Raw genomic sequence first — 24,124 nt, 5'->3', positions numbered from 1 at the left:
AAGCAACATTGTGTGCAGTCCTCACTCAGAGGATTCCCAGATGAAGGGCCAGCTCTCCACTCATCAATTACAAGTTTGGTTAACGATCTTGGGATGAAGACTGGGCTGGTGTTTGTTACCTTGAAACCCCTAGGATAGAGAGCACTGGGCAGCATTGTGGCCAGTTTCATCTTCAAAATAGTTCAGGTCACTTAATTTTGTTATGTAGGAAGAGATGGAGTGATTCACATTTGAAGTGTGGAAATGACAATTTAAGACAAGTTAAATTTATCAGCAGTTATTTTCAAGGCCAGGTTGGATGGGGCTTGGAGCAACCTGGTCTAGTGGAAGGTGTGGAAAGGGGTTGGAATAGGATGAGCTTTAAGGTCTCTTCCAACCTAAACCATTCCATGATTCTGTGACTCTCTTTGGAGTTCCTAAGTGCTGCTCACAGCAAGTGAATCCCATGGCTTATTGTCACTTGAGATTCATGGCTCTGCTTTTGGGAAGTGCTGAGGCCATCCTGCCTCACCCCTGCACCCCTCCTCTCCTGTTTTGCAGCCTGCACTGCACGCCCTGCGCGGGGCCCTGTCCCAAGGTGTGTGACTTTGGCAAGGAGAAGACCATCGACTCGGTGACGTCGGCGCAGGAGCTGCGGGGCTGCACGGTCGTGAACGGCAGCTTGGTCATAAACATCCGGGGAGGAAGTAAGTGGGGCATGGGCGAGGAGTGGGCAGCACGGGCTGGCAGCCAGGGAATGGGGCACTGCCCTGAGCTGGGGCTCTTCCCTTGGCTGTGACCACCCTCAGTCTCAGAGGGACCCAGAAGAATAAGCACAAAGGCTCGACGTGCTCATTTGGCGTTCTTTGTTAATGGATTTTTGTGAGTTCTCATGAATTAACATAAAGCAATCGTTTAATACATTCGGGCTCCGATGTGGGTGTTTTTCTCTGTGATACCAGAAAACTCTTCCCAATGTTCTCCTCTCCGTAGATAACATAGCAGCTGAGCTGGAAGCGAATCTTGGCTTGATAGAAGAAATCTCAGGTTACCTAAAAATTCGCCGCTCTTATGCCTTGGTTTCTCTTTCTTTTTTTCGGAAACTCCATCTGATTAGAGGAGAGACACTCGAAGCTGGGTGAGTTCTCTCAAAAGATGCTTTATTTGAATGCTTTGAAGTACAAGGAGTGCCAGTTCTATGAGGGTGATTTGTATTGGGAAACAATTCCTAAGTTATTTTTAAATGTTCCTCTGCCTGTGGCTTGTGCCCTACCAGGGCAGACAATTTGCATTCATTTTTCTTTGGTGTGAGGGTTAGTGCAAGAAGAGTTTTCCATTCATCCCCTCCCAACCCACGTTTTCATTCCTCTGATTTCAGAAATTACTCCTTTTATGCCTTGGACAACCAGAATCTTCGCCAGCTCTGGGACTGGAGCAAACACAACCTCACTATTGCACGAGGCAAACTCTTCTTCCATTACAATCCCAAGCTGTGCTTGTCAGAAATCCACAAGATGGAAGAGATCTCCGGGACTAAGGGGCGTCAGGAGAGGAATGACATAGCCCTGAAAACCAATGGGGATCAAGCCTCATGTAAGAGTCTCAGAATGCAGCCTTGCTTCCCTTTCCTGTCCCTCTGCCTTGCTCTCCTTGTACCCCTCTTTCTCCCAGCCCAGCCCATGATGTTTTTCCATGGCCTGTCCTTGTCCCTTTGGTAAAGCAGCAGATTTGCCCCTTGCCTGTGCACTCAGTGCCACTGTCACTGTGCCACGAGTAAAAGTCCCCACGGGATCTCCCTCTGGCAGCCTTGGTCCCACAGAACCCTGGGGGGTTTTTGGAGCTGGGAGTGTATTTATTGTGTCTTTTTGAAGAGTTTAGCACAATGTAACCTCGGCCCGGGCTGGGACTTTGTGTTATTGCTGAGTACCTGATTAATAGTCATAATCTGCTTTTCCCATGTCATGAGGCGACGGTGCGCACACGGAATAAACACGGGAGAAACGGGATTTCCACCCATCCCTGTGGCCACGTGAGGCAATTGCCATGACAACAGTCAGAGAAAATTTTCCAACAATTTTTGCAATGCCTCTCTGAGGTTTTTCACCTACCAGCTTTCTTCAGGAACAACGATCAGACAGTGCCTGTGTCAGCAAACAGCGTGGGGTTGGCTTTACACTGGCACTGAAGTCGTGCTGCTGAAGATGGAGTTTTGCAGACACTTATTTTGGCAGCAGTACTGCAATAAATGCAGTCCTTCTGCACCCTCAGCCCCGCTGTTTGTTCTCTTTCTGTGCCACACAATCCCCTTCCCCTGTTTGTACCAGGGCTGTGTGGTGAGCCAGATTGTGGAAGTGATCAGGGGTAGGAAATAGCCAGCTTTGTTCTGAGCTGGTGACATCTCTCTGCTCTGATTCACTGCTCAGCCCCACAGAGATTCACCAGACAGGAACAGGAGCACGTGCAGGTGGACGTGGGCCCCTTGCAACCATTCTGTGAAGGACAGATGACATGGGGACAGAGGCAGTGACCCATCCATGCAGTATTCCAGCAGTTGTGCTGTGATCCTGGGAGATGCTTAGGCAGGAATTGCCACCAAAAAGCCCAGCATTAACTGAACTGGGATTTCAGATGCTGGCTCACAGCCTGCAGGGCAGCTTGGGTCATCCTGTGGCTTCACTGTCCCTCTGCTTTTGGGGACAGCACTGCCAGAAGAGCCCAAGGTACCTTCCCACCCAAAACATTTCATGATTCTGTGACCCTCCTGTCCTGCCCTCGTTGCCCTGATGTAGCTGTTTGTGAACAGACCTAAAAAGTGAAGATCTTTCAGTTGACTCGGTTTCCTGGTCTGGTTTCCCACATATCAACAGATGCAGTCAGGCCAGCACAGTGGGAGAAGGGAATGCTATGGCTGTGACCTAAAAACTGGCGGGACCAGTGAAAAACACACACGGAGCCTCTGGGGCACCACAGCTCCAGCCTGGGCAGAGGGAAGGAGCACAAGGAATCAGCTGTCTATAAAGTTCATCTCCTCCCATGAGACACTGAAAAGCTCTTCCCGCATTGGGGGTGAACCTGGATTTGGGCAGATCCATCTCTGCCTGTGGCTGTGAGCAGCTCCTGCATTGGTGTTTGGTGTGAAAGCAGCTGGAGGAGACAGTTGCATTTCTCTTTGCCAGCTGTACCCCCACCCTGCTGAGCTGGTGTCTGTGCCACCCCCACCTCAAACCACAGCTTGCCAGGGTGTTTGGCTTTTTGTTTGCTTTTACATTTCAAGCCCAGCTTTCACATTGGCAGCATCCTGTTTACTAAAAAAAAAAAAAAAATAGAAAGGGAAGAAAAAAAAAAGCCCTTGTTTGTTCTGGATGTGGTGCCAGTGAAATGAATGTTCTTCCTCCCGTTGCAGCTACTGCAGGAATAGCAAATTCAGTCAGAGGCACTTGGGCTGGGGGCACAAAACATATTGTACCATGTCCCTTGAGCTCCATCCTCCTGCAAACACCCTCCCCCTTGCAGAGGGACCACACTACTCCTGGCAAGGCTGGGAATTCTTCTCCTTCGTTTTTGTGGCCTGTTGTCTTCTCTGCAAACCATCGTGCTGGGTTCAGCTGTGCAGATCATCATAAACTGTGAAATACGTCGCCTTTAGATTTCCCACTTTTTAGAATTTAGTTCAGCTCTTCTACTGAGTCATTTTCATGAAGTCATAGAAAAATTTAACCTTAGGAGGGCATCGATTCCAACCCCTGATTTGGGGTAGGAATGGCTTCGAAGTAAGATAAGGTTTTACTGGGCAACTCTTCTCAGTGCCAACATTCTCACATTTATCTTAAACTTCTAAGATAATTAAACCCAAAAACTTTCATTTTTTAGCATTAATGAAACTGTTGTCACTTCTCACTTGTTACAGGTGAAAACGAACTGCTGAAATTTTCTTCCATTAGAACTTCTCATGACAAGATCCTTCTGAAGTGGGAGCCCTACTGGCCCCCTGATTTCCGTGACCTCCTGGGGTTTATGCTGTTCTACAAAGAGGCGTAAGTGATCCCCCTCAGGTCACAGACAAACGGCCTTGTTGGGCTGCCACGAGCAGCTGCTGGCACTGAAAGGTGGATGTTAAACCTGCTGGATGTTTTTGCTGTAGGCAAAGCTGTTTAGTCTCTGATTTTGTGGCTCCTACACTAAAGTTCCCAGCGATACCCTTCTTTAAAAGTGTTCGTTAAGATTCCTGACTTCTGCACAGGCACAATTCCTCATTTAAGAACAATCCAAACTTTAGTTATTCCTGCTGTTCTAGACACATGTGCTCGAACCATGGAGTTCCTCATCTCCCCACTATCCCATGGGATGCTTTATCCCCTTTGAGGTGGGAAAGATTCCTTTAGAATTGAGGTAACCAAGCTGATTTTCATAAAGCTGCCAATAATCAATCTGGATTTAGTTGTTGGGGTCATGTGTGGCACCTGCAGGACCTGTTCTGTGATGCTGTCAGAGGCCCAGGCAGCAAAGGTCCCACAATGGCTCCCTTTCAGAGTAAATACAATGAGATAATTTTACTTTCTCTGAAGGTTAAAGGGTGATAACTTTCAGTGGTGTCTTTAGAAATGTTTTTAAGAGCCTGAATGAGGATTCTGTTAATTGGAGCCATCTCTTTCACAAAGTCCCTACCAAAACGTGACGGAGTTCGATGGCCAGGATGCCTGTGGCTCCAACAGCTGGACAGTTGTGGATGTTGACCCCCCACCACGCTCAAACGAGCCCAAAGCCCAGGCCCAGCCAGGGTGGCTCCTGAGGGGCCTGAAGCCCTGGACACAATATGCTGTGTTTGTGAAAACCCTGGTCACCTTCTCTGACGAGCGGCGGACGTACGGCGCCAAGAGCGAGATCATCTACGTGCAGACCAACGCCACGGGTCAGTGCAGCACGTTCCTGGGGCAAAAACAGGCCTAAATAATTCTGCCTGGGTGGGGGTTGTGGTAGTCCCATATCCAGGAAGCTTTCCACTGCCCTCCTTTGGTAGGAAGGAATTCCTAAACCAGTGGTGTGGTTCCAGATGGTGCCAATGGACACCTCTCCAGTTTTTGTGGCCTCATGTAAGAATCACTAAGGCTGGAAGAGATCTCCAGGATGATCCAGCCCAGCCTGGAAGAGCCTGCTGGGTGCCAGGGAATGCTTGATTCCTATAGGAATGGAAATTTGCCTGTGCTGGTCCCTGCTTTGCCAGGCTCTGGCAGGGCAGTGCAGTGACCTCTGCCTCTTTCCACGCAGTTCCGTCGGTCCCGTTAGATCCGATATCCGTTTCCAACTCTTCATCCCAAATCATCCTGAAGTGGAAGCCGCCCTCGGAGCCCAACGGGAACATCACACACTACCTGGTGTACTGGCAGCAGCAGGCAGAGGACAGTGAGCTCTATGAACTCGATTACTGCCTGAAAGGTGAGTGGGTGCTTCTCCCTCCAGGCCTTTCCTTCAGTCTCTCCCAGGACTTCATGGAGTTTCTGCCTTGGAGGTGCTCTGGGGGCCCAATTCTGCTGGATTCAGGACTGTTCTAGGAACAGCTCTGTCCCTCCCTGTTCCTATTACGTTAGGTGCCAAGGTATGTGCAAAAGGTCTAAAGCCATTTTTTGCAAAGTAATCAGACGTTTTTTCCTTTGGGGATTTCCCTTCTGCCCTTGTTGCTTTTAAACTGACTTATAAGTTTAATAGCAACAATGGAGATGGTAAGGTTAAAAATTTCAGTGCTCAGGGCCACGTTAATTTTTGAGGGCAGCTGGTGTCTGGTTTGGAATTCCTTGAGAACACAGAATTTCACTGAGGATTTCCAAAATCTCACCTGCTGCTCTGTCACCAGGACTGGGGTAAAGCAGCATCCAAGCTCCATTTCAAAAATAGCATTTTTGAATCAAAGGCTTGTCAGAAAAGAGGGAACTGCTCAGCCCTGGATGTGAAGTACGGGATCCCCAAATATGCCATGAGTCCTGTGTACACTGGTTTGGGATCTTTGTAGGATCAAACATCTTCCGCCAAGTCAGGCATGAGTGACACTGAAACGGTTTTGTCCCCAGGATTAAAGCTGCCCTCAAGGACGTGGTCTCCTCCTTTTGAATCTGAAGACCCCCAGAAGTATAACCAGAGTGAAGCTGAGGATGTCAGTGGGGAATGTTGTTCCTGTCCTAAAACAGACTCCCAGATCCAGAAGGAGCTGGAGGAGTCTGCTTTCCGCAAGACCTTCGAGAATTATCTCCACAACGAGGTTTTTGTGCCCAGGTGAGAACATCCAACAGGACTGTCCAGGGGTCAGGAGGAGGAAAATGTAATTGAGGATTAAATAAAAATACCAGGTTGGACACAGCCACATTGCCAGGCTTCCAGGAGCCTGTCTAGTCCAGCTGGATATGGGTGTTGGAATGGGGAGAGCTGAGCACCTACCACGGATGTTCCTGCAGATTGGGAAGATCCCGCTTTCATTTCCTGTCCCTGAATTCTCTTCAGCTCAAGAATAAAGTGAGAATTCTTAACAAACAGCCTGCAGCTCGTCTGGCATCAGATGATGCCAAAAATAGCGATTTTTTTTTCTTGTCTTGAAATTTTGTGGTCAAGCTTTTCATTGAGTTGAAAAGAAAGGAAAAGGGCAGTTTACCAGGCCACAGCCTCGTCCTTCAGCACGGTATTTGTGGCCTTCCTTCACTTAGTCTGGGAAATACCTCCAATACCATGAGGAATGTGAGTGCTGTGGGTGGTGAGTGTCCTGTTTGGAGTGGCACACACAGTGTCACATTAAGTGGTGTTGAATGTCTTCACACTTCATCTGCAGCTCGGGGAGGAAGTGCTGGGGAGCAGGGTAGAATCTGTGGTGATTTACCCTCTTCCCTGTCATGCATTTTGTGCTCTAAATTTATTCTCTGCTTGCTGCCCTCAGCCAACAAACCTGAATTTTCAGCTGCTTGACAAAAGCCACTGCACTGAGCATTTTCCCTGTTGAAAGCATCCCTGGTGTTCCCTGCCCTGGTACCTGCAGTCCTCACCTGGAAGCTTGGGCAGAACCCCTCGTTCTGCTGTTCCCTGGCTGTTGGTGCCCATCAGGATGAGTTCCAGTGTGCCAGGACATGACATATTCCAAAGCAGAGAACCAAGCCATGTGCAAAAGCCAAACTTCTCCTGATGTAGGCAGACAATTCTGACAGTCTGATCTCTTTTATTTTTCCTTTTTTCCCCCCTCAATTTTATTGTGCAGCCAGCCCAGGATGCTTCTCAGGCCACCTTCTGGGGTATGTATTTTAGGAAGAAACCAATCACCAGGATGGGCCACCTTGTCAGCATCCTGAGGAAGAAATCCCCACATCCCATGGCCAACTAATCCTTTAAAACAAGCCAGTGGTAAAGAGACCTCCCTGGTGCCACGTGCCCTGCTCGTCTTCCCTGGCAGGCTCCAGGCTGTCGCCACATAAATCAGATTTTTTTTCCTGTGAATACTGTGCTATCACGGGCTCACAGAGCCTGGCAGAGAGCTGGGAGTGTGGTTTACTTCAGGTGCTTTTTTTGTGGCTTCTGAGGGTTCAGTGACCTCTCCTGAGGTGCTGTGTGGCCTCTCCTGGAGAGAAGGAACTTGCCAGTCACGGGAGGAATCCCAGGGATGAGGCCAGCAGGGAGCACGAGATGCCAGGGCAGCAGAGTCACAGCAGTTTCTCCCTGATGTCTCCTTGTTTTCCATGTGCCATTTCTCCCCTCCTGCCCTGTTCCCAGCCATCTGATCCCTGGGCAGGATCCAGCCTTAGGCCAGGGCTGATCTCACCCCTCTGGAAATCACAGTTCCTTCCCCCTGGTCATATTGATTACCCACTCCAGGAGCCACTGTCACAGCTCCTGGGGGTCAGTTTGCTCTGGCACTGACAAAAAAGCCAAACCAGAAGTTCAGGAATGTTGCTCTGCGCAGGCAGAGTTGGCAGGGTCTTCACACCAGGTCGCCTTTGGAGCTGAACAAAGTGACCATCAGAAGCTGATGCTTTGTTTCTTCTTTCCTGTGTTACTTGCTCTCATTTTGGAGGAGTTTGGCACAGACTGGAGCTCGGGGGTGGTTACACCCTGGACCAGGCTGCCCAGGGATGTGTGGGGTCTCCATCCCTGGAAATGGTCAAACATGGTCCTGAGCCACCTGCTGCAGCTGCCCCTGCTTTGGGCCAGGGGCTCGGGTGAGACAATCCCCAGAGGTGCTTTCCAGCCTCACCCCTCCATGATTCTGTGGAAAACAGGGAAAGATTTCAAAAAAAGTCCTGAGAGGCAGAGGGGAAGTCAGTGGCTGCTGTTCAGGGTGTCATTCCATGTATTCCCTCCATCACCACTGCAGCAAGGCAGGAGCAGTCCCAGCTCTGTGTCTCTCTTGCTCTCTGTCACACACATTTGTGCCATTCCCAATATTCTTGGGGAGCAAGATCTGAGCAATGACTCACATTCAAAGTTATTGTTTTCCCCTGCATTTCCCAATTCAGTTAATTGCACAGAAAAATCTAAAACACTTTTGCCAGCCCAGCTGACCTGGGGTAGTTTTCAGGTGTGTGGAAAAGCTTGGCTTAAGGTACCAAAGGCATTTTTGGAATCCCCCAGCACAGGCCATACTGTGTGTGCTGAAGTGTCACTTCCAGCCCCCTCACAGCCCCTGGGCATCTGTGAGAGCAGGAGGAACCTGGAGCTGAGGGTTTCACGGGGACCTCACTGGAGCTGCTGAGATGGCCCCAATGCAAATTACACTGGAACAACTCTGAGAAGAATCAGATGTTTGAAAATACAGAGAATTTGGCAAGAAAATTGCTGCAAATCCAGGATAATAAATACGGGAAAATTGGGGATTTACAGCTTTAGAAGGTTTTCTTAACTTTCTGTGATTTGAGAAGGAAGGAATTCTTGCATTTTACTCTGTGTTGCATCAGTGGTCAAATTACTGTTTACTTGTGAAAAACAAAATTCCCTTGAACACGAGGATCGGCTGAATTCACACTTGATAAACAGAGGGTGTAGCTTTGCTTTTATGCAAACCAGGTTCTATTTGACCATAAGGAATCCTTCCCAAGGAGGGAGGTGGCATGACCCAGAGCTGGGTCCCTGACCTCTGCCCCATCCTGAGGGGACACTGCTCACAACACCACACAGGCTGAGGGGACAGCAGCTCCAAAAGGAGTTAATTAGTAATTAAGAAAGAGAAAACTTAAAACTGGAATGTGCTTGCTGAACCTGCTGTTTGACATCGTGTTTTGTCATCAGGTGGATGAATATTCTGTAGGAAGGAATTGTTCCCTGGGAGGGTGGGCAGGCCCTGGCACAGGGTGCCCAGAGCAGCTGGGGCTGCCCCTGGATCCCTGGCAGTGGCCAAGGCCAGGCTGGACATTGGGGCTTGGAGCAGCCTGGGACAGTGGGAGGTGTCCCTGCCCATGGCAGGGGTGGGACTGGATGGGCTTTAAGGTCCCTCCAACCCAAACCATTCTGTGAGGGTGACTCTGTCAATGTCTGTGTTGTGTTGTGTGCAGCCCAGTGTTAAGTTTGAGGACATCTCAAACTCTGCCTTTTGGCTGGTGGCTTTTGCTGTAGGAGGAGAAACAGCACCAGGGAAGGCAGAGGGAAGCAGGGAAGGTGGCAGAGATCTGTCAGAGCAGTCCCTGTTGGGGCTGGGGCTGGTCATGGCCTGGTGGTCAGAGGTGGCAGTGGAAAGTTCAGTTCAGCAGCAAAGATTTGCTTCAACAGCTTGTTACATTTTTAGAGCCTGGAGATGCCTCAAGTGTGGGTTCAGTTCAGGTCACTCTTTGTACCCTTTAATAGCTGCACACACATGCACACACACACAAAAAGATCATCACTCCCTTAAAATACATGGTCTGGATTTCAACTGGCATTAATTCCTTTTGTGTAACTGAATACAGTTACTGATTCACCACCTTGGTTAGTTCCCGACCTGGAATTCCCCGTGGCAAATGTGTGGCAGGACATAAGAGTGTTAGATTGAGCACTTTTGGTTTGGTACTGATCCTTCTTTTTTTTTTTTGGCCAAGAAAATGAAATTTTCGAATGGTTCTTAATTCTGTTGAATTTATTCTGTTTATTTGCTGACAAAACCTGACATTAAAGCTGGCTGGTGGCACTCAGGTGCAGACAGGGAACGTGACAGGGTCACACTGCAGGTGCTGGTTTTACAAGTGAAAAAATTGGATTTTCAGACTGAAATGCAGTAACTTGAGGAGCAACGTTTGGTTAACAAAACCACCCAATGAATATGTAACCAGAATCATGAGTTTTAAATGCATGCCTTGAAAAGGACTTAATAGATTTGATCTCTTGGGAAAAGGTTAAAACGCTTTGTGTATCCATCGAGGTTCAGCCTTAGGGGTGAGAGTGGCAAATGTATTCCAGAGAGCTGGGAGAGTGGCTTTATGCTTTATAAATGCAAGTTAGCGACACTTGGGATATGTGGCACATCTGAGGTCACCGAGTCGGGGCCGTGGCGTGACCTCGTTTGCTCGGAGCTGCAGCGTGTGGGAGCTGAACTCCAAAGCATTGCAACCCTGCCCGAGGCATCCGTGAGGCAACCTGGTAAAGTTAGACTCAGCTGAGAGATCCAGGGGAACTTGAATTCTCAAGCAAATACTTGAGGCTTGGATTGGTTTATTTTTATTTTATCTCCCTGTATGCAGTTGTGTGGAGAGAAGTCTGGGGGATACAGAATTTTATAAAGACGCATTGCTTGGTTAAAAAAAAAATCCTGAATTTCTTCATTGCATTGCAAATGCCAGGCTTCAGTTTGAGTTTCCAGTGACACTCTGAGCTCTCCCATTTTAACTCTTCCTTTTCAGCTGGATGTGTTGACATTGACTATAAAAAATAACGTGGTGACCCGTGTTGTTTAACAGGCCATCAAGAAAACGAAGAGACCTCAGCTCTGTGGCAAACTCCACTGTGGTGTTACCCACCATCCCATCCTCCCCCAACAACTCAGCAGCAGCTGAGGGTGCAGAGGAGCAGAAACCTTTTGAGAAAGTGCTGTCGAAGGAGTCGCTGGTGATCTCGGGGCTGCGGCACTTCACCGGGTACCGCATCGAGCTCCACGCCTGCAACCACGATGCTCAGGAGTCCCGCTGCAGCGTGGCAGCTTATGTCAGTGCCAGGACCATGCCAGAAGGTGATTCTCTCCCTGAGCTCTGCTGTGGCTTGGTGGCTCCTCCCAAATGCTGCTTTTCCTATGGGAGCCAGCTGCAATATGTAAGACTGGGGCTATCCATATGTCCTGGTGGGAAAGGAGGATGGATGACATATTGGCAGGTGTGAATTTTGCCCAAAGACATGAAACTAAGCCTAATCTTGAACTTGGTTCTAGCTAAGGCTGATGACATCGTTGGCCCAGTTTCCCATGAGCTGGTGGAAAAGAACACAGTGCATTTGAAGTGGCAGGAGCCAAAGGAGCCCAACGGCCTCATCGTGCTCTACGAGGTGAACTACGGGCGGCTCGGGGAGACAGAGGTGAGAGGTTCTGCTTTCACTGCACCTTTGGAGAAGTGGCTCCCCCTGGGAGCCCAGGGCTCTTTGGGATTTCCCTAGTCGGGTTTCCTGGTGAGGGAACTGATGGGATACAAAATTTCACTGGTGAATTTATGTCCTCTGGAAGCCTGGGGTGACGTCAGGAAATAATCTGTCTCTGTGGCGCCTGTTTGCCCAGCAAGTTTAGCTGATTTGCCAACTTTCTGCATGGAGCTTTTTTAGAAATGTTATTTCACAGAAGGACAGAAACCCCACATTGCTGTGTCTCAGATGAAAAGCCTTAAGTTGCACCAGGGAGGTCCAGATTAGATACCAGAAAAAAGTTCCCTGCAGGAGAGCTCAGGCATTGGAATAAGTCGCCCAGTGAGGTGGTGGAGTCACCATCTCTGGAAGTGTTCAAGAGGTGTCTGAATGTGGCACCTGGGGACATGTTTTAGGGCTGATTATGGTGGTGCTGGGTTGATGGTGGGACTTGATGACCTTGAAGGTCTCTTCCAACCTTGACGTTTCTGTTGTTCTGTGAAATTTAAGTTGCTCAGAGGAATTAGGATGGCGTTGAGCAGCCCATGAGCTCTTGGGGACAGAGCTGGTGTCAGTGTGACAGGGGCAGGGCTGGTGTCAGTGCCATGGAAACAGGGGCACTCACCAGTGCAGGGCCAGTGTCAGGGCTGAGGACCAGGGCAGCACATGTCACTTGCTCTCTGTAACCTGATCTAGTGCCCTGCAAAACACAAACCCAGCACAAACCACTAACCTGGAGCAGACTGAGAGCCTTTGGGTGTGTGTTTGCCAGCTGGGGAGGTGCTGCAGGAGCCCCAGGGAGCCGTCAGGGAGCTCTGGGTGCTGCAGGAGTCCCAGGGAAGAACTCTCAGGGAGCTCTGGGTGCTACAAGAGTCCCAGGGAGGAACATTCAGGGAGCTCTGGGTGCTGCAGGAGTCCCAGGGAGGAACTCTCAGGGAGCTCTGGGTGCTGCAGGAGTCCCAGGGAGGAACTCTCAGGGAGCTCTGGGTGCTGCAGGAGTCCCAGGGAGGAACTCTCAGGGAGCTCTGGGTGCTGCAGGAGCCTCAAGGAACTCTCAGGGAGCTCTGGGTGCTGCAGGATGACCCTGCCACAGCCCCTGTCCCCACAGGAAGCCCATTTCTGCGTGTCCCGCAAGCACTTTGCCAGCGAGAGCGGCTGCAAGCTCCGGGGACTCCAGCCTGGGAACTACAGCGTGCGGATCCGGGCCACCTCCCTGGCTGGAAATGGCTCCTGGACAGAACCCACCTATTTTTACGTGGCTGATTATTGTGAGTTCATTTTATTTTCGACATTTAATCCCTGAAAGAAGCGTGGGTTATTTCTGGAGGATGGGGTGTAGCAAGCAGTGCACAGAGAATCACAGGGAGTCATTAAATATTTACCAAATACATCTGTTGTCAAGAACCTGAGATTACTTGGAAACACATGGCTTTTCTTTATTAGTCCTCATTCTGACCAGCCCCACATTTTGTATCTGAAATAGCCTCTAGTTTTGTATTTGTTCCAATTTATTGAGGGAAAAAAATTGTATTTTGTTCCTGTATAATACCTCCAACTCTCTCTTTCTCTCCTAGTGAATGCTCAGCCAAATATTGCTGTTATCATTGTTCCAATTATTTTTGCTATAATAATTGCTGGAATTATTGGAGCTGCTTATGTGCTTGTGAAAAAGAGGTGAGTGCAATTTTATCTTGTTTTCACCAGAAACACCAAAACTTACATCCATACAAAAGTTTTGTTGCTTTGTTGGGAGTCAGTTTTTGTTTAGTTTCTGATTTCCATAGTGATTGCAGCATTAATTTAAGTTTCTGGAAACAGTTTGTGCCTTATGGGGACAGTTTATTTGCTGCATGCTTCGGGGATTAATCAAACCCTCATCGGTGTCAAAAGCTGCAAAGTGCTGAGGAATTTGTGTCTCTTCCAGACAAACCGAAGGACCAACAGGACCCCTGTATGCATCCTCCAACCCTGAGTACATCAGTGCCAGTGATGGTGAGAGCAACCAGGGCTTATTTCTTGTGTAATCGCTCAGTCAGTGCAGCTGGAGGGGGTTGGAATTGTCTTTGTGGAGTTTTTTTGTAGAATCTATCCCCAGGGTGCCCTGTGGCAGCACTGACCGAGGCTGCTGCAGGAGCATCTTTCAAAAGACGCTTGCTCAGCTCAGAGCTGTTCCCCTCTGCCCAATAGTTTATGTCCCTGACGAATGGGAGGTGCCACGGGACAAGATCACCCTCCTGAGAGAGCTGGGCCAGGGCTCCTTTGGGATGGTGTACGAGGGCATTGCCAAGGACATCGTGAAGGGAGAGCCCGAGACGCGCGTGGCCGTGAAGACGGTGAACGAGTCCGCCAGCCTGCGCGAGCGCATCGAGTTCCTCAACGAGGCCTCTGTGATGAAAGGCTTCAGCTGCCATCATGTGGTAAGTGCTGGGTGCCTCAGCACACAGCTCAGCTCTTCAGTGCCTTCAGAGCCCCGACCCTTAGCTCGCCAAAGCAGCAGAGGCTGGGATCCATCAGGGCTGGGATCTTTCCCTGCTGGATTCCACAGAACCCGTTCTGCCCAAGTCGTTTCACTCCTGCTGTTTCTAAACCTCTCAGCCTGACAAGGCCCTGTGGGGCTGTTCTCAGCTCTTTCAGGGGGTGTTGGCTTTGCCCAGTCTGTTTGGACACAGCCTGGAGGGAATTTCTCACTCAATTTTCCAGGTTCGCCTCCTCGGAGTGGTCTCCAAGGGACAACCTACTCTGGTGGTCATGGAGCTGATGGCACATGGGGATCTGAAAAGTTACCTCCGCTCTTTGAGACCTGAGGCTGAGGTAAAGACAGGAGAGAGGGAGTCTGTTGTGGAACAGAGTGACTTGATTTGGGGTTTAATACTTCTTTATTTAATGGCTTTAAGCTGAAAGAGGGTAAATTTGATTTGCTATTGGAAAGAAATTCTTGGCTATGAGTGTGAGGAGGGCCTGGCACAGGTTGCCCAGAGAAGCTGGAAGTGTCCAAGGCCAGGTTGGAAGGTGTCCCTGCCCATGGCAGGGGGTTAGAAGTGGATGATCTTTAAGGTCACTTCTAACCCAAACCATTCAGTGACCCTGTGGTTTTTCATTGCAGAATAACCCTGGCCGGCCGCCCCCGACGCTGAGGGAGATGATCCAGATGGCCGCGGAGATCGCCGACGGCATGGCCTACCTGAACGCCAAGAAGTTTGTGCACAGGGACCTGGCGGCTCGGAACTGCATGGTGGCAGAGGACTTCACTGTGAAAATCGGGGGTAGGTACTGCTGGATCAGAAAATGATCCCTAAGGGCCCTTCCAACCCAGGCCATTCTGTGAGCAGAGATGGTTCTGTGCATCGTGTTCGTTGTAAAGGCAAACTGATGAAGCCAACGTGTCAAACACAGGTGATTCTCACTGTCTGCCTTGGGGAAATTGCAGCACTTCCCTCTGTTTCTTCCCTGTGACAGAATTGTGGGGATGTCAGTATGAGCAACATCTCCTGTAGAACCCCAGAGCAGCTTTTCTCACCTTCTCTACTTCCAAACCTCTGTCCTAAAACTTTGTTGCTCTTCCAGCCTAAGCTACCTGGGTTTGTCTCACTGGTCTTTGCTTCCATGAGAATTACAACAAAGAGGGTGTTGGGTACAGCAAACCCAGTGCTGATAATCCTGTCATTGGGTCAGGTGGCTTTTAAAAGTAATTTAACCCAGTTTTTAACCCAAACTCTTTTAGAAATAAGTAAATACAACATTTAAAAATAACCTGAAACCCCACAGTATGGTGATTTTTTAGAGCTCTCTGGAGTTAAAGCCAGGGTAGTGGGATTTCAGGCAAAGGGAGCTCTGTTTTACTTACAGAGGATGAATAAAATAATGTTTAGAATAGAAGCTGCCACCAAAAGATTTAACTCTGGAATCTCTGTTGTGGCTCTGTAGAAAAAACGCAGGAAAAGGGAAATGTTTTGAACGTTAATCACGAGGTGACAGATGAGTGCAGGCTGGGCTTTGGCAGTGAGGGAAAGGCAACATCCATCTGGAGATGTTGCACAGGAAAAGCAGGGTGGAGGGAGAGGCATTTAACACATCCCAATTGCTTCTTGCAGACTTTGGGATGACCAGGGACATCTACGAGACGGATTATTACCGCAAGGGAGGCAAAGGGCTGCTGCCCGTGCGCTGGATGGCCCCAGAGTCGCTGAAGGATGGGGTGTTCACCACATACTCTGACGTGTGGTAAGTTGTTCTCTGCAATCCCAGATGGATCCCAGCTCAGGAGCTCCTTGTTTTAGCACACACAGTTTAAACTGACTTGTTCAGAGCGCAGACAAAACAAAGCCGTTGTTTTGAAACACTTCCATAAAAATATAGTGGTGTTCTTTTGAAGTGTGTGTTTTCCAAAATAACTCTGTCACTGGGAGGGCCCCAGGATGTTTTGTTCTCACCAGGAGTCTTCTCTCTCCCTTAGGTCATTTGGTGTTGTCCTTTGGGAAATAAGCAGCTTGGCAGAGCAGCCGTACCAGGGACTCTCCAACGAACAGGTGCTAAAGTTTGTCATGGATGGAGGATACCTGGATCAGCCGGACAACTGCCCGGAGAGGCTGTAAGTGGGGAAGCAGGGACAACCAGCCGAGCTGCACTCTTTGCCTGAAGTGTGGCCAACAAAGATGGCCTGGCCTGTGGCACCTCTTAACCCCTCCTCGGCTGGGGAGGAGCAAAACAGACTTCAGTGAGGCACCTTCCACAGAAATTCCACCAAAGCATCCTTAGTGATCCAGGGAAGGGGCTGCCCAGGGAGGTTTGGAGTTCCCATCCCTGGAGGTGTCCAAGGGATGACTGGACGTGGCACTCAGTGCTCTGGGCTGGGCGACAAGGTGGGGATTGGTCAAAGGTTGGACTCAATGATATTGGGAGGTCTTTTACAACCTCAGTGATCCTGGGATTCTGTGTGAGGAGTCACCCTGGAGGAGCTGTGAGGGAAAGCAGCTCTGGCTGCAAAAGGGAGCACAGATGGTAACTCTCTGGTTCTGGTAGCCTCTTCCCCCAGCTGCTTCTGGCCAAAACAGCACTTCCAGAGTCATAAAAGAAACATGTTTTGTGAGTATCCCTATGAAAAAAGCCTGCTGTGCTGGACATTTGTCTGATGGCCAGTTACAAACTCCAGTTTGAAACTATTTGTATTTGTAAGTTCTTTCTCCATGGTGTCTGATAACATGTGACCTCTTGCTGCAGCCTTTCTTTTGGTTGGGATGTTTACAGGACCTCTGTCCTCTGCCCAGCCTCCCATTTTCCTTGAAGTTTTGGGAGCTTTGTTATCTTTCAGGCTGAGTTAAAATTAAAAGGGAATTAATTAAAACATGATGACCTGGCTGTAAGTGCATGTGCACACACACACACAAAGAACCACAGCCCTGTTTCTTTCGGGAGCCAAGTTAAGAACAATTGAAGGAATTGGAAGGAATTTTTCATCTAGACAGAAATAGAGAAAAAGGAGTGTCAGGATCTACAGGCAAATGTGGAGGCTGGAAAGAGAACAACCAACCTGGGGTGTCAGAGGCACAGTGTGGGTGGGGGGGTCTGCCATGGGTACCAGCCTTGGTCTGCACGTGGAATTGTTCCTCCTGCCCCTGACTCCGCTCTGTCCTGCTGCAGGCACAGCCTGATGCAGATGTGCTGGCAGTACAACCCGAAGATGCGCCCCACCTTCATCGAGATCATCGAGATGCTGAAGGAGGACTTGCACCCCAGCTTCCAAGAGGTCTCCTTCTTCTACAGCGAGGAGAACAAACCTCTGGAGACGGAGGAGTACGAGATGGACTTCGAGAACATGGAGAGCATTCCCCTCGACCCCTCCTCGTACTCCCAGAGGGACAAAGCGCTGGGGAGGGACAATGGACCCTCCATGGCCCTCAAGGGGAACTATGAGGAGCACATCCCTTACACTCACATGAACGGTGGCAAGAAAAATGGGCGGATTCTCTCCATGCCCAGGTCAAGTCCTTCCTAACACTTCCTGTTTGGCCCAAGGGTTGTGTCTGCTTTTTTCCCCCCTCCACAAATCTCAGGACTCTTGTTATTGCTGCCACAGTGTATGACACACATCTACAAACTCTTCAGATTTTTAATCATCTTACGATTAATTTTTTTTTTGCCAAGTTGACTGGTTGTCAGTGGATTTATCTGTGAGCATAAATGGAAGAGGTTTCCATGGCTGCTGTCCCTTCTGTAACCATGGTTTCACAACAGGAAGCGACCGTGTGAGTTCAACTGAAGAAGAAGCATTCACGTTTGCCAACAGAAGACGTGAAGTTCTCTGGTGCCTGAGCTACAGCCCAGCAGTGCGGAACAAGAGCATTTCCAGTAGAATTCCAGGCTTTCAGGCAGGCTCTCCACTACAGCTGAAGGATTCACCACATCAGTCGGACGCGCCAGATCCTCAGATTGACCAATAGCTGCTGCTTTCATACTTTGTTTTCAAGGGGTGAAACCCCCGGGTGCGTGTGTGGGTGTGTGTGTGCGTGTGTGCAGTATCGACGTGTGGGGTGTAACCTACAGCTAAAGAGACACTTCTGGTTTTGTACACAACTTACAGCGCTTTCAGGCACATGGTGGGATTCTCGGGGTGTCCTGCACAGGGCCAGGAGTTGGACTCGATGATCCTGGTGGGTCCTTTCCAACTCAGCATATTCTATGGTTCTCTGTTCTCACAGGAGCTTTCTTCTTCTTCTTGGAAGTGTGTACTTCTCTTTTTTCCCTATTTCCCTGGAGGGACTGAATCCTAAACAGATTATTTTTATACTGAGGACTCTTGGGAGCAGGTTTTCTCTCATTAACAAATGAGGAGAACGTGCTGGGAGCTAAATGAGCAGAACTCTGAGATTTGTGGGTACTTTTAAGACCAAACGAAATAGGAGTCCCCTGACCTGAGACACGGAGTTTTCTGTCCTTACAGCATTGAGTATATATATTGTTTGTTGTAACATATTTAAAGATGTCTTTAGTTTAAATTTTAACTTCATATAAATTATTGACTGTTTATGATCCTTTAGGGGTGGGGAGAGTTTTGGGGGATTGTTTGGTCTTAAAGTGGTCCAAAGATTTCAGAATGAACTAATTTTAGCCTTGCAGGAGTGATGAAGCACATGTTCAGTTCATACTTGACAAGGCTCTGTAATAGTTTCATGATTTATACAACACAGTCAGCTGGCTCCAGTTGAAGCCCTGTCTTGGGTGTTGGGAGCTGAAGGACACAGAACATCCTGGCCTCGAGTCCTGCTCCTGCTCTGCCCCCGCGTCCCTCGCTTTGCCTTCTGCGCCGCAGACGCAGCCAGCGGGAGAGGATGAGCACAAACTGGAGCTGAGAAAGGGACGCTGGAGGGGGGAGCACAAAGCTCTGGGCTCTGCACGCCAGAGGTGACTGTGGCTCGCTGCCTGTCTGCTGCTCCCAGGCATCCAGCCTTGTGTTCCCCGAGATTCCTGCTGCAGAACTTCCGGGACGCGGCTCGTCGGGATGTCAGAGCTCGCTGTCAGGACTGTGCTTTGTTGTGCTGCTGTTTGCAAAGACAGAGCTGATGGGCACCTGATGTTGGAGAATAATGGTGAAACTCAGCTGGGGCTGGTGGTGCGGAGGGAGCGAGCTGGCGGGAGCAGCGCGGGAGCAGGGAAGGAAGATGATGGATGTCGCAGGCCCGTGTCATGCAGGAGGTGCTTGAACAGCAGGGAGAGATGCTCAGTCCTTCGCTTCTCCTGGAGAAGTCCAAGATGTGTTTGGTGCTCTCTGCCAGGAGAAAGCGAGGTGCCCTGGCTTGGGGGAGTGCTGAGCTGGTCTGTGACTCCAGCCCGGGCAGTGCTGCTGTGAGCGAAGCAGAGGGGCTGGAGTCTGTAGGGAAGAGCTCTCCAAGCCCACACCCAGGGTTGCAGCTGGTTCTGGTAACCTCTGCCCCCAGCTGCTTCTGGCCAAAACAGCCCTGCCAGAGTCATAAAAGGGGGGACGACGGACTCTGGGCAGCGCCGGGAGCTGTCGGGCCCTTTGCTAATGGAGGCTGCTTGGTTCGGCCCAGGTGGAGGGTACAGGTTGCTCCACAAATTTGGGTGGAAAACACAGTCCAGACATGGGTAAGAACCTTTGGATTTCAAAAGGCCTCGTTTACATTTCTTCTGCTTTACAAAGTCGTAACTGTTTAGCAGCTCTATACTACACTGCAGGAAAGAAGACATATTCTCACACTTTTCTAAGGAAGAGAAGTTTTTCTTATTAGAATTTTTTTATTTATTTTAATATATAAAACACTGTAAAAAAAAAAGCAACAAACAATTTGTTTTCTTAAACACACAGAACATGTAAATTTGTATCTGCAAAATCTTGGCAGGTGGATGTGGTGGGATTATTTTTGCCCTGTTCTGGTGCAGTCTACCTCAGTGTTTCTTAAGGATATTTTTTAATACTACGCACCTCTAAACCTGTTGAAATATTCTGGTCTGGACCTATTGTGGATCAGGGAAAATCAGTATCAGCTGATTCCAATACCAGGGACCATTCATGAAGGGAATGGGAAGGAGAATGGCTCGTCACTGTTGATCCCTAATCTGAACAGTAGTGGCCAATGAACCCATTTACAAATTTGAATCTAATCTCATCCCTTAGTTCTGTTGTGATTAAAAAAAAAAAAGAGAGAGAACAAAAGAGCCATTTAAATGTTTGGACTTCAGTGAACTCACAACCTGAAAGGAGCAGGCTGCTTCCTCCTGGAGCAGCATGTGCCAGCATGGAGCAGGGACTGGGACCAGCCCTTGCTGTTGGGGTTGCATTGGGGTGGCTTGGTCACTGCTCTTCTCACTGTGCAGAAGTGACCCCAGATCCTGCCAGTGACCTCCTGAAACAAACCTTTCCCAGCATGCCCTTGCTTGGATAACATTTCCAACGGCAGCGATCGTAACTGTGGGAATAGAAGATCTTTTAGCTGAAGGAACATTGGAACCTCGTATTGGGTCTGGCTTTTCCATGCAGTTGATACTGGTTGGCCCTGTGAGTACACATGGTTTGCAACACTTGGATGGCCGAGCCAGGGAGTGCGTGCTGCTCCGTGGACAGGCAGTCCCTTCCCATGGCTCATCGTGTCACCTTCACTCTGCACCGAACGGAGCAGTTGTTTGTACCCAGCACTGTGTGTAAGGTTACTCATCCTTCCTACCTTGTGCCCAGGGGGAGGGAAGGCGTGTGGTACCAGTGGTGAGGGTATCGGATTTCTCCTCTGTAAAACAAACACTAGTGGTTGCTGCTCGTGGCTGTCAGAGATCACACTCAGCTGTAGAATTAGGAAGAATAAATGAACATCGCCCGCAAAGCCCAGCTCTCACTGCTGGAAAATCCGTCCTTGGCTCACAGCCGACACTTCAGTCTCTGCTGCTGGAAGATCCTCGCCCCAGGGATGCCCGAATGCCTCACTCAGATCTTGCTGATTCCTGCTCAGAGAATTCCTGCAAGTGGAGACTCACGTGCTATTGAAACCTCTGCTGCCAGGGGCCCCAGCCCAGGCAGGGGTGCTGTGCTGAGCCTTCCTCGGGGGAGCTGCTGCTCTTTGCCCCAGCTTGATCCTTATGGGGCAGAATTCCCCAGCTGCAGTGGAAGCACAACACTCGCTGGTGCTGCTGCTGCTGCTGCTTTAGGAGGAACCAAATGCTGGTGCAGGAGAGTGGGTGGGATGGCTGGAGGAGGACACCCAGCAGTGGGAAGCTCTTTCCTTGCATTAGTATTTGTTGGAGGGTTGGCTCCTGCCCTTTGTGGGCAGAGAACGCCCTGCTTGCAGCACAGGGCAGCAGGACAGACCCCTCAGCCTGTCCAACAGCAGCTGGAGCCTCCTGGGCGCAGTCGGGCACCACCAGATAGCCTGAAATTCACTCTGGTGAATCAGGAGGAGCAAGAAGCTGAGCTCTGCTGAGCTTTCACTGAGAAAATGTCTGAGGTGGAGGCTGGAGAGGTTTCTCAGAAAGGTTTCCACATTAAACTCAATTGCCACTTCCCGAACGGCTCTTGCCAATCTGGAACTTCTCTCGTGGGCCAGCGCAGCGCTGCAGAGCTTGGCTGCTGGGTTAGGAACGTGTCTGTCTTGGCTGCTTGTAAATACTCTATTGTGTTGTAAAATAGAAGAGCTCAGACATAAACTCTGTGCCAGCACTGGGTTGGGAAAGGTGATGGGAACTAGACCACGCTGCAGTGATGATGGTAAAGCAGCTGTGTGGGTATGAAGAAGCTGCTTTTAGGTTGCTAAAGGGTACTCTTAATTTATGGGTAGTTTATCTCTTTCCTTCTAAATTTGTATTATAGCGATGGGACACTTTGCTTAATTTTAGTCTGTTGCCTATAGTGTTGGTATCTCTTTGGAAAAAAAAAATCTCGAAGTTGCTTCTTGTGTTACTGAGCTGACTGTGCTGAAGGCAAATAGGAAATGACAGGAGCAAGAAGAGTGCTGAGCCTCTGCTTTAGAGGAGGGAGGGAGGCAGTCGAGTTCCCTCTCAATGCCACTGTGACACGAAAACGGACCCTGAGGTGTCCTGGGCCCTTCCTGCTACCGAGACTGGAACCTTGTTTTACAAGCCAGAACGTAAAATGTCTTTGTGCCATAAAACCTTACTGTCAAGGCTGTGCCAGGTGCTCCCGTGATCCGTGTGGGGTCGGCTCAGAGCCTGGAGGGAGCACGGAACTGCAGATGAACCCTGTGATCCTCTCGGAGCCGGGGACTCGCAGGAACCCCGGCCCTGCCCAAAGAGCCGCCGCCCCTCGGAGTGTCCTGTGGTCCAGGGAAAGGAACTGCTGAACGGGTTGGAATCAAGAAATAGTTACTTCGTGAAATTCAACATAAGATTTAGTTTGGTATTTGTATGAACTTAATGGAATTTGGCCTTTTTATTACCTTCTGCTTGGCTCTGTGTTCCCTCTGCTTGGATTCTGTCCATGAGTGTCAGTGTAAAGCCTTGACGTGTTCAGCCTTGTTAGGAGCATCACAAGAGTGAAGCCAATCATCCAGCTGACTTCTGGAGGAACCTGACTGTTGAAAAGCAACTCTAAAATTACCATTTTTAGCAAATCTGCTGTCATTAAATGTGTATTTCTTTTTAAAATGAATTTGCTTGTCCTTCTCAGAAGGAAGCACTTATTCTTGCAGTTTGGGCAAATTCACTGCAGCACAATGCAAGCTGTAAGGGGACAGGTAGAGAAATGACTTTTTAAATATTGTATAATAAAGTTAGTATTAACTCCTATGGTGTTGTTATTTTTTTGCCAACAGATTTGCAATCAGACAGAAATTCTGTTCCTGGTAGTGGTTTTGTTCCCACTCGAGTGTTCCAACTGGTGGAGTTAAATAATTCCCTTTCTCAGCCCAGAAGGGTTCCTTGGGAACAGGGTCCGGTGGCTGGGAGGACCTGGAATAGTCCTGGCAGCTAAAGAGGAGCCATCAGTAGAGGTTAAATGTGGGCTCTTGCTTAGCTGAGCCCCAGCCCCTGGTCAGTCCCAGCAGCACCAGTAAATCTTGAGCTGAGGACTCTTTACCTGAGAGCTCCGAGCTGGACTCGACACCAAAGCTTTGTAAATCCCAACTCTCCCAGCAGCATTCCAACGCTTCCACCGTCCCTGCTTCCAGGTCTTTTCCCATAACTGAGTCCCATGAAAACTGATGGAGAATTTTAGAAAGGCCACTTCTAAATCTGCAAAGGTAGAGTGTTACTTACGCAGTAAAAGTGTCACCTTTTGCTTTAGTTTGGGGAAGGATTTTATTCTTGGGAGTATCAAAACTAGTTTGTATTTGAGGACCCTCATGGATGGGGGAACTGGACATCAGCTTCATCCAACACAGCCCAAAACAAACCCTCTGCTTCACTTAAATAAACCACAGACAGTTTCAGTTACATGTTAGGTGATGTTCTGTGAAGTCCTGTTTTTTTTTTTTTTCCCCAGTTCATTCTTGCTGCTCCCACCTTTCCCTCTGCATATCTAAGGCTCCAGAATACAAGTAGTACTGCAGATACCTCTTGTTTGAAATAAAGGATCAAATGTGCCATGATTTTTTTAAAAAAAGGAAGAAAGAAAAGAACCTTCCCCCTTGATTTATTTTTTCAGTGTTTTCATATCTAAGAGCCAAGCAGTGACATGTACAGAAAATCTTTGAATAGTAAAAAAAAAACTTGCTGTGTGTCAGAATATTGAACAATTAACTGTTTATATTAAAATTCTGAATAAATTATCCAAGAATAACTGTTCATTTTGTGTCTGCTGTCTGTGCAGCACTGAAGGCTGCTTTGCCATGAAGAAAGTACTAAATTCGTACTTCGGAATAAGTTGCAAAATAAATGGTGTTAAGGAAAAAACCAAAACCCACAGCTCAACCAATTCAAGGCTTGTGGTGTGAAGCCAGTGGAACTCCTCTGCCTGATGGCTCTGGTGGCCCTGTCCTCACCTCGGGGTCTTGGGTGATGCCTCTGATGCCGTCAGGTGAACTTGGGTACCAGGATTCCTTCTGGAGCATCGAGAGCTCTGTGATGTAATTCTGTTATTTCCCGGGCATGGCCCAGGTGTTCTCTCCTTGGAAGGGACAAACTCATCACTGGTGGTTTTAAAGTATCAAAGGCA

At 49.1% G+C, this 24,124-nt stretch overlaps 1 protein-coding gene across 1 annotated transcript in view; it reads left to right on the top strand.

Annotated features, from left to right (window-relative positions):
• INSR (insulin receptor) overlaps positions 1-23,754 on the top strand; it is a 56,067-nt gene extending 32,313 nt beyond the window's left edge. The window contains exons 4-21 of the mRNA XM_032092367.1: positions 541-686; positions 973-1,117; positions 1,358-1,572; positions 3,887-4,013; positions 4,638-4,888; positions 5,245-5,412; positions 6,042-6,243; positions 10,869-11,137; positions 11,333-11,475; positions 12,623-12,782; positions 13,089-13,188; positions 13,439-13,506; positions 13,702-13,931; positions 14,215-14,325; positions 14,618-14,777; positions 15,606-15,735; positions 15,968-16,102; positions 17,152-23,754. Coding sequence (XP_031948258.1) covers positions 541-686; positions 973-1,117; positions 1,358-1,572; positions 3,887-4,013; positions 4,638-4,888; positions 5,245-5,412; positions 6,042-6,243; positions 10,869-11,137; positions 11,333-11,475; positions 12,623-12,782; positions 13,089-13,188; positions 13,439-13,506; positions 13,702-13,931; positions 14,215-14,325; positions 14,618-14,777; positions 15,606-15,735; positions 15,968-16,102; positions 17,152-17,506 — 3,115 coding nt within the window. The 3' untranslated portion in view covers positions 17,507-23,754. The remainder of the gene's footprint in view (positions 1-540; positions 687-972; positions 1,118-1,357; positions 1,573-3,886; positions 4,014-4,637; positions 4,889-5,244; positions 5,413-6,041; positions 6,244-10,868; positions 11,138-11,332; positions 11,476-12,622; positions 12,783-13,088; positions 13,189-13,438; positions 13,507-13,701; positions 13,932-14,214; positions 14,326-14,617; positions 14,778-15,605; positions 15,736-15,967; positions 16,103-17,151) is intronic.
• The last annotated feature ends 370 nt before the right edge of the window (positions 23,755-24,124 follow it).

The sequence above is a fragment of the Corvus moneduloides genome, chromosome 28 (genome assembly GCF_009650955.1).
Source record: "Corvus moneduloides isolate bCorMon1 chromosome 28, bCorMon1.pri, whole genome shotgun sequence".
Lineage (NCBI taxonomy): Eukaryota > Metazoa > Chordata > Aves > Passeriformes > Corvidae > Corvus > Corvus moneduloides.
Note: the sequence above shows the minus strand (reverse complement) of the source record. Positions and strands in the feature narration are given on the sequence as shown.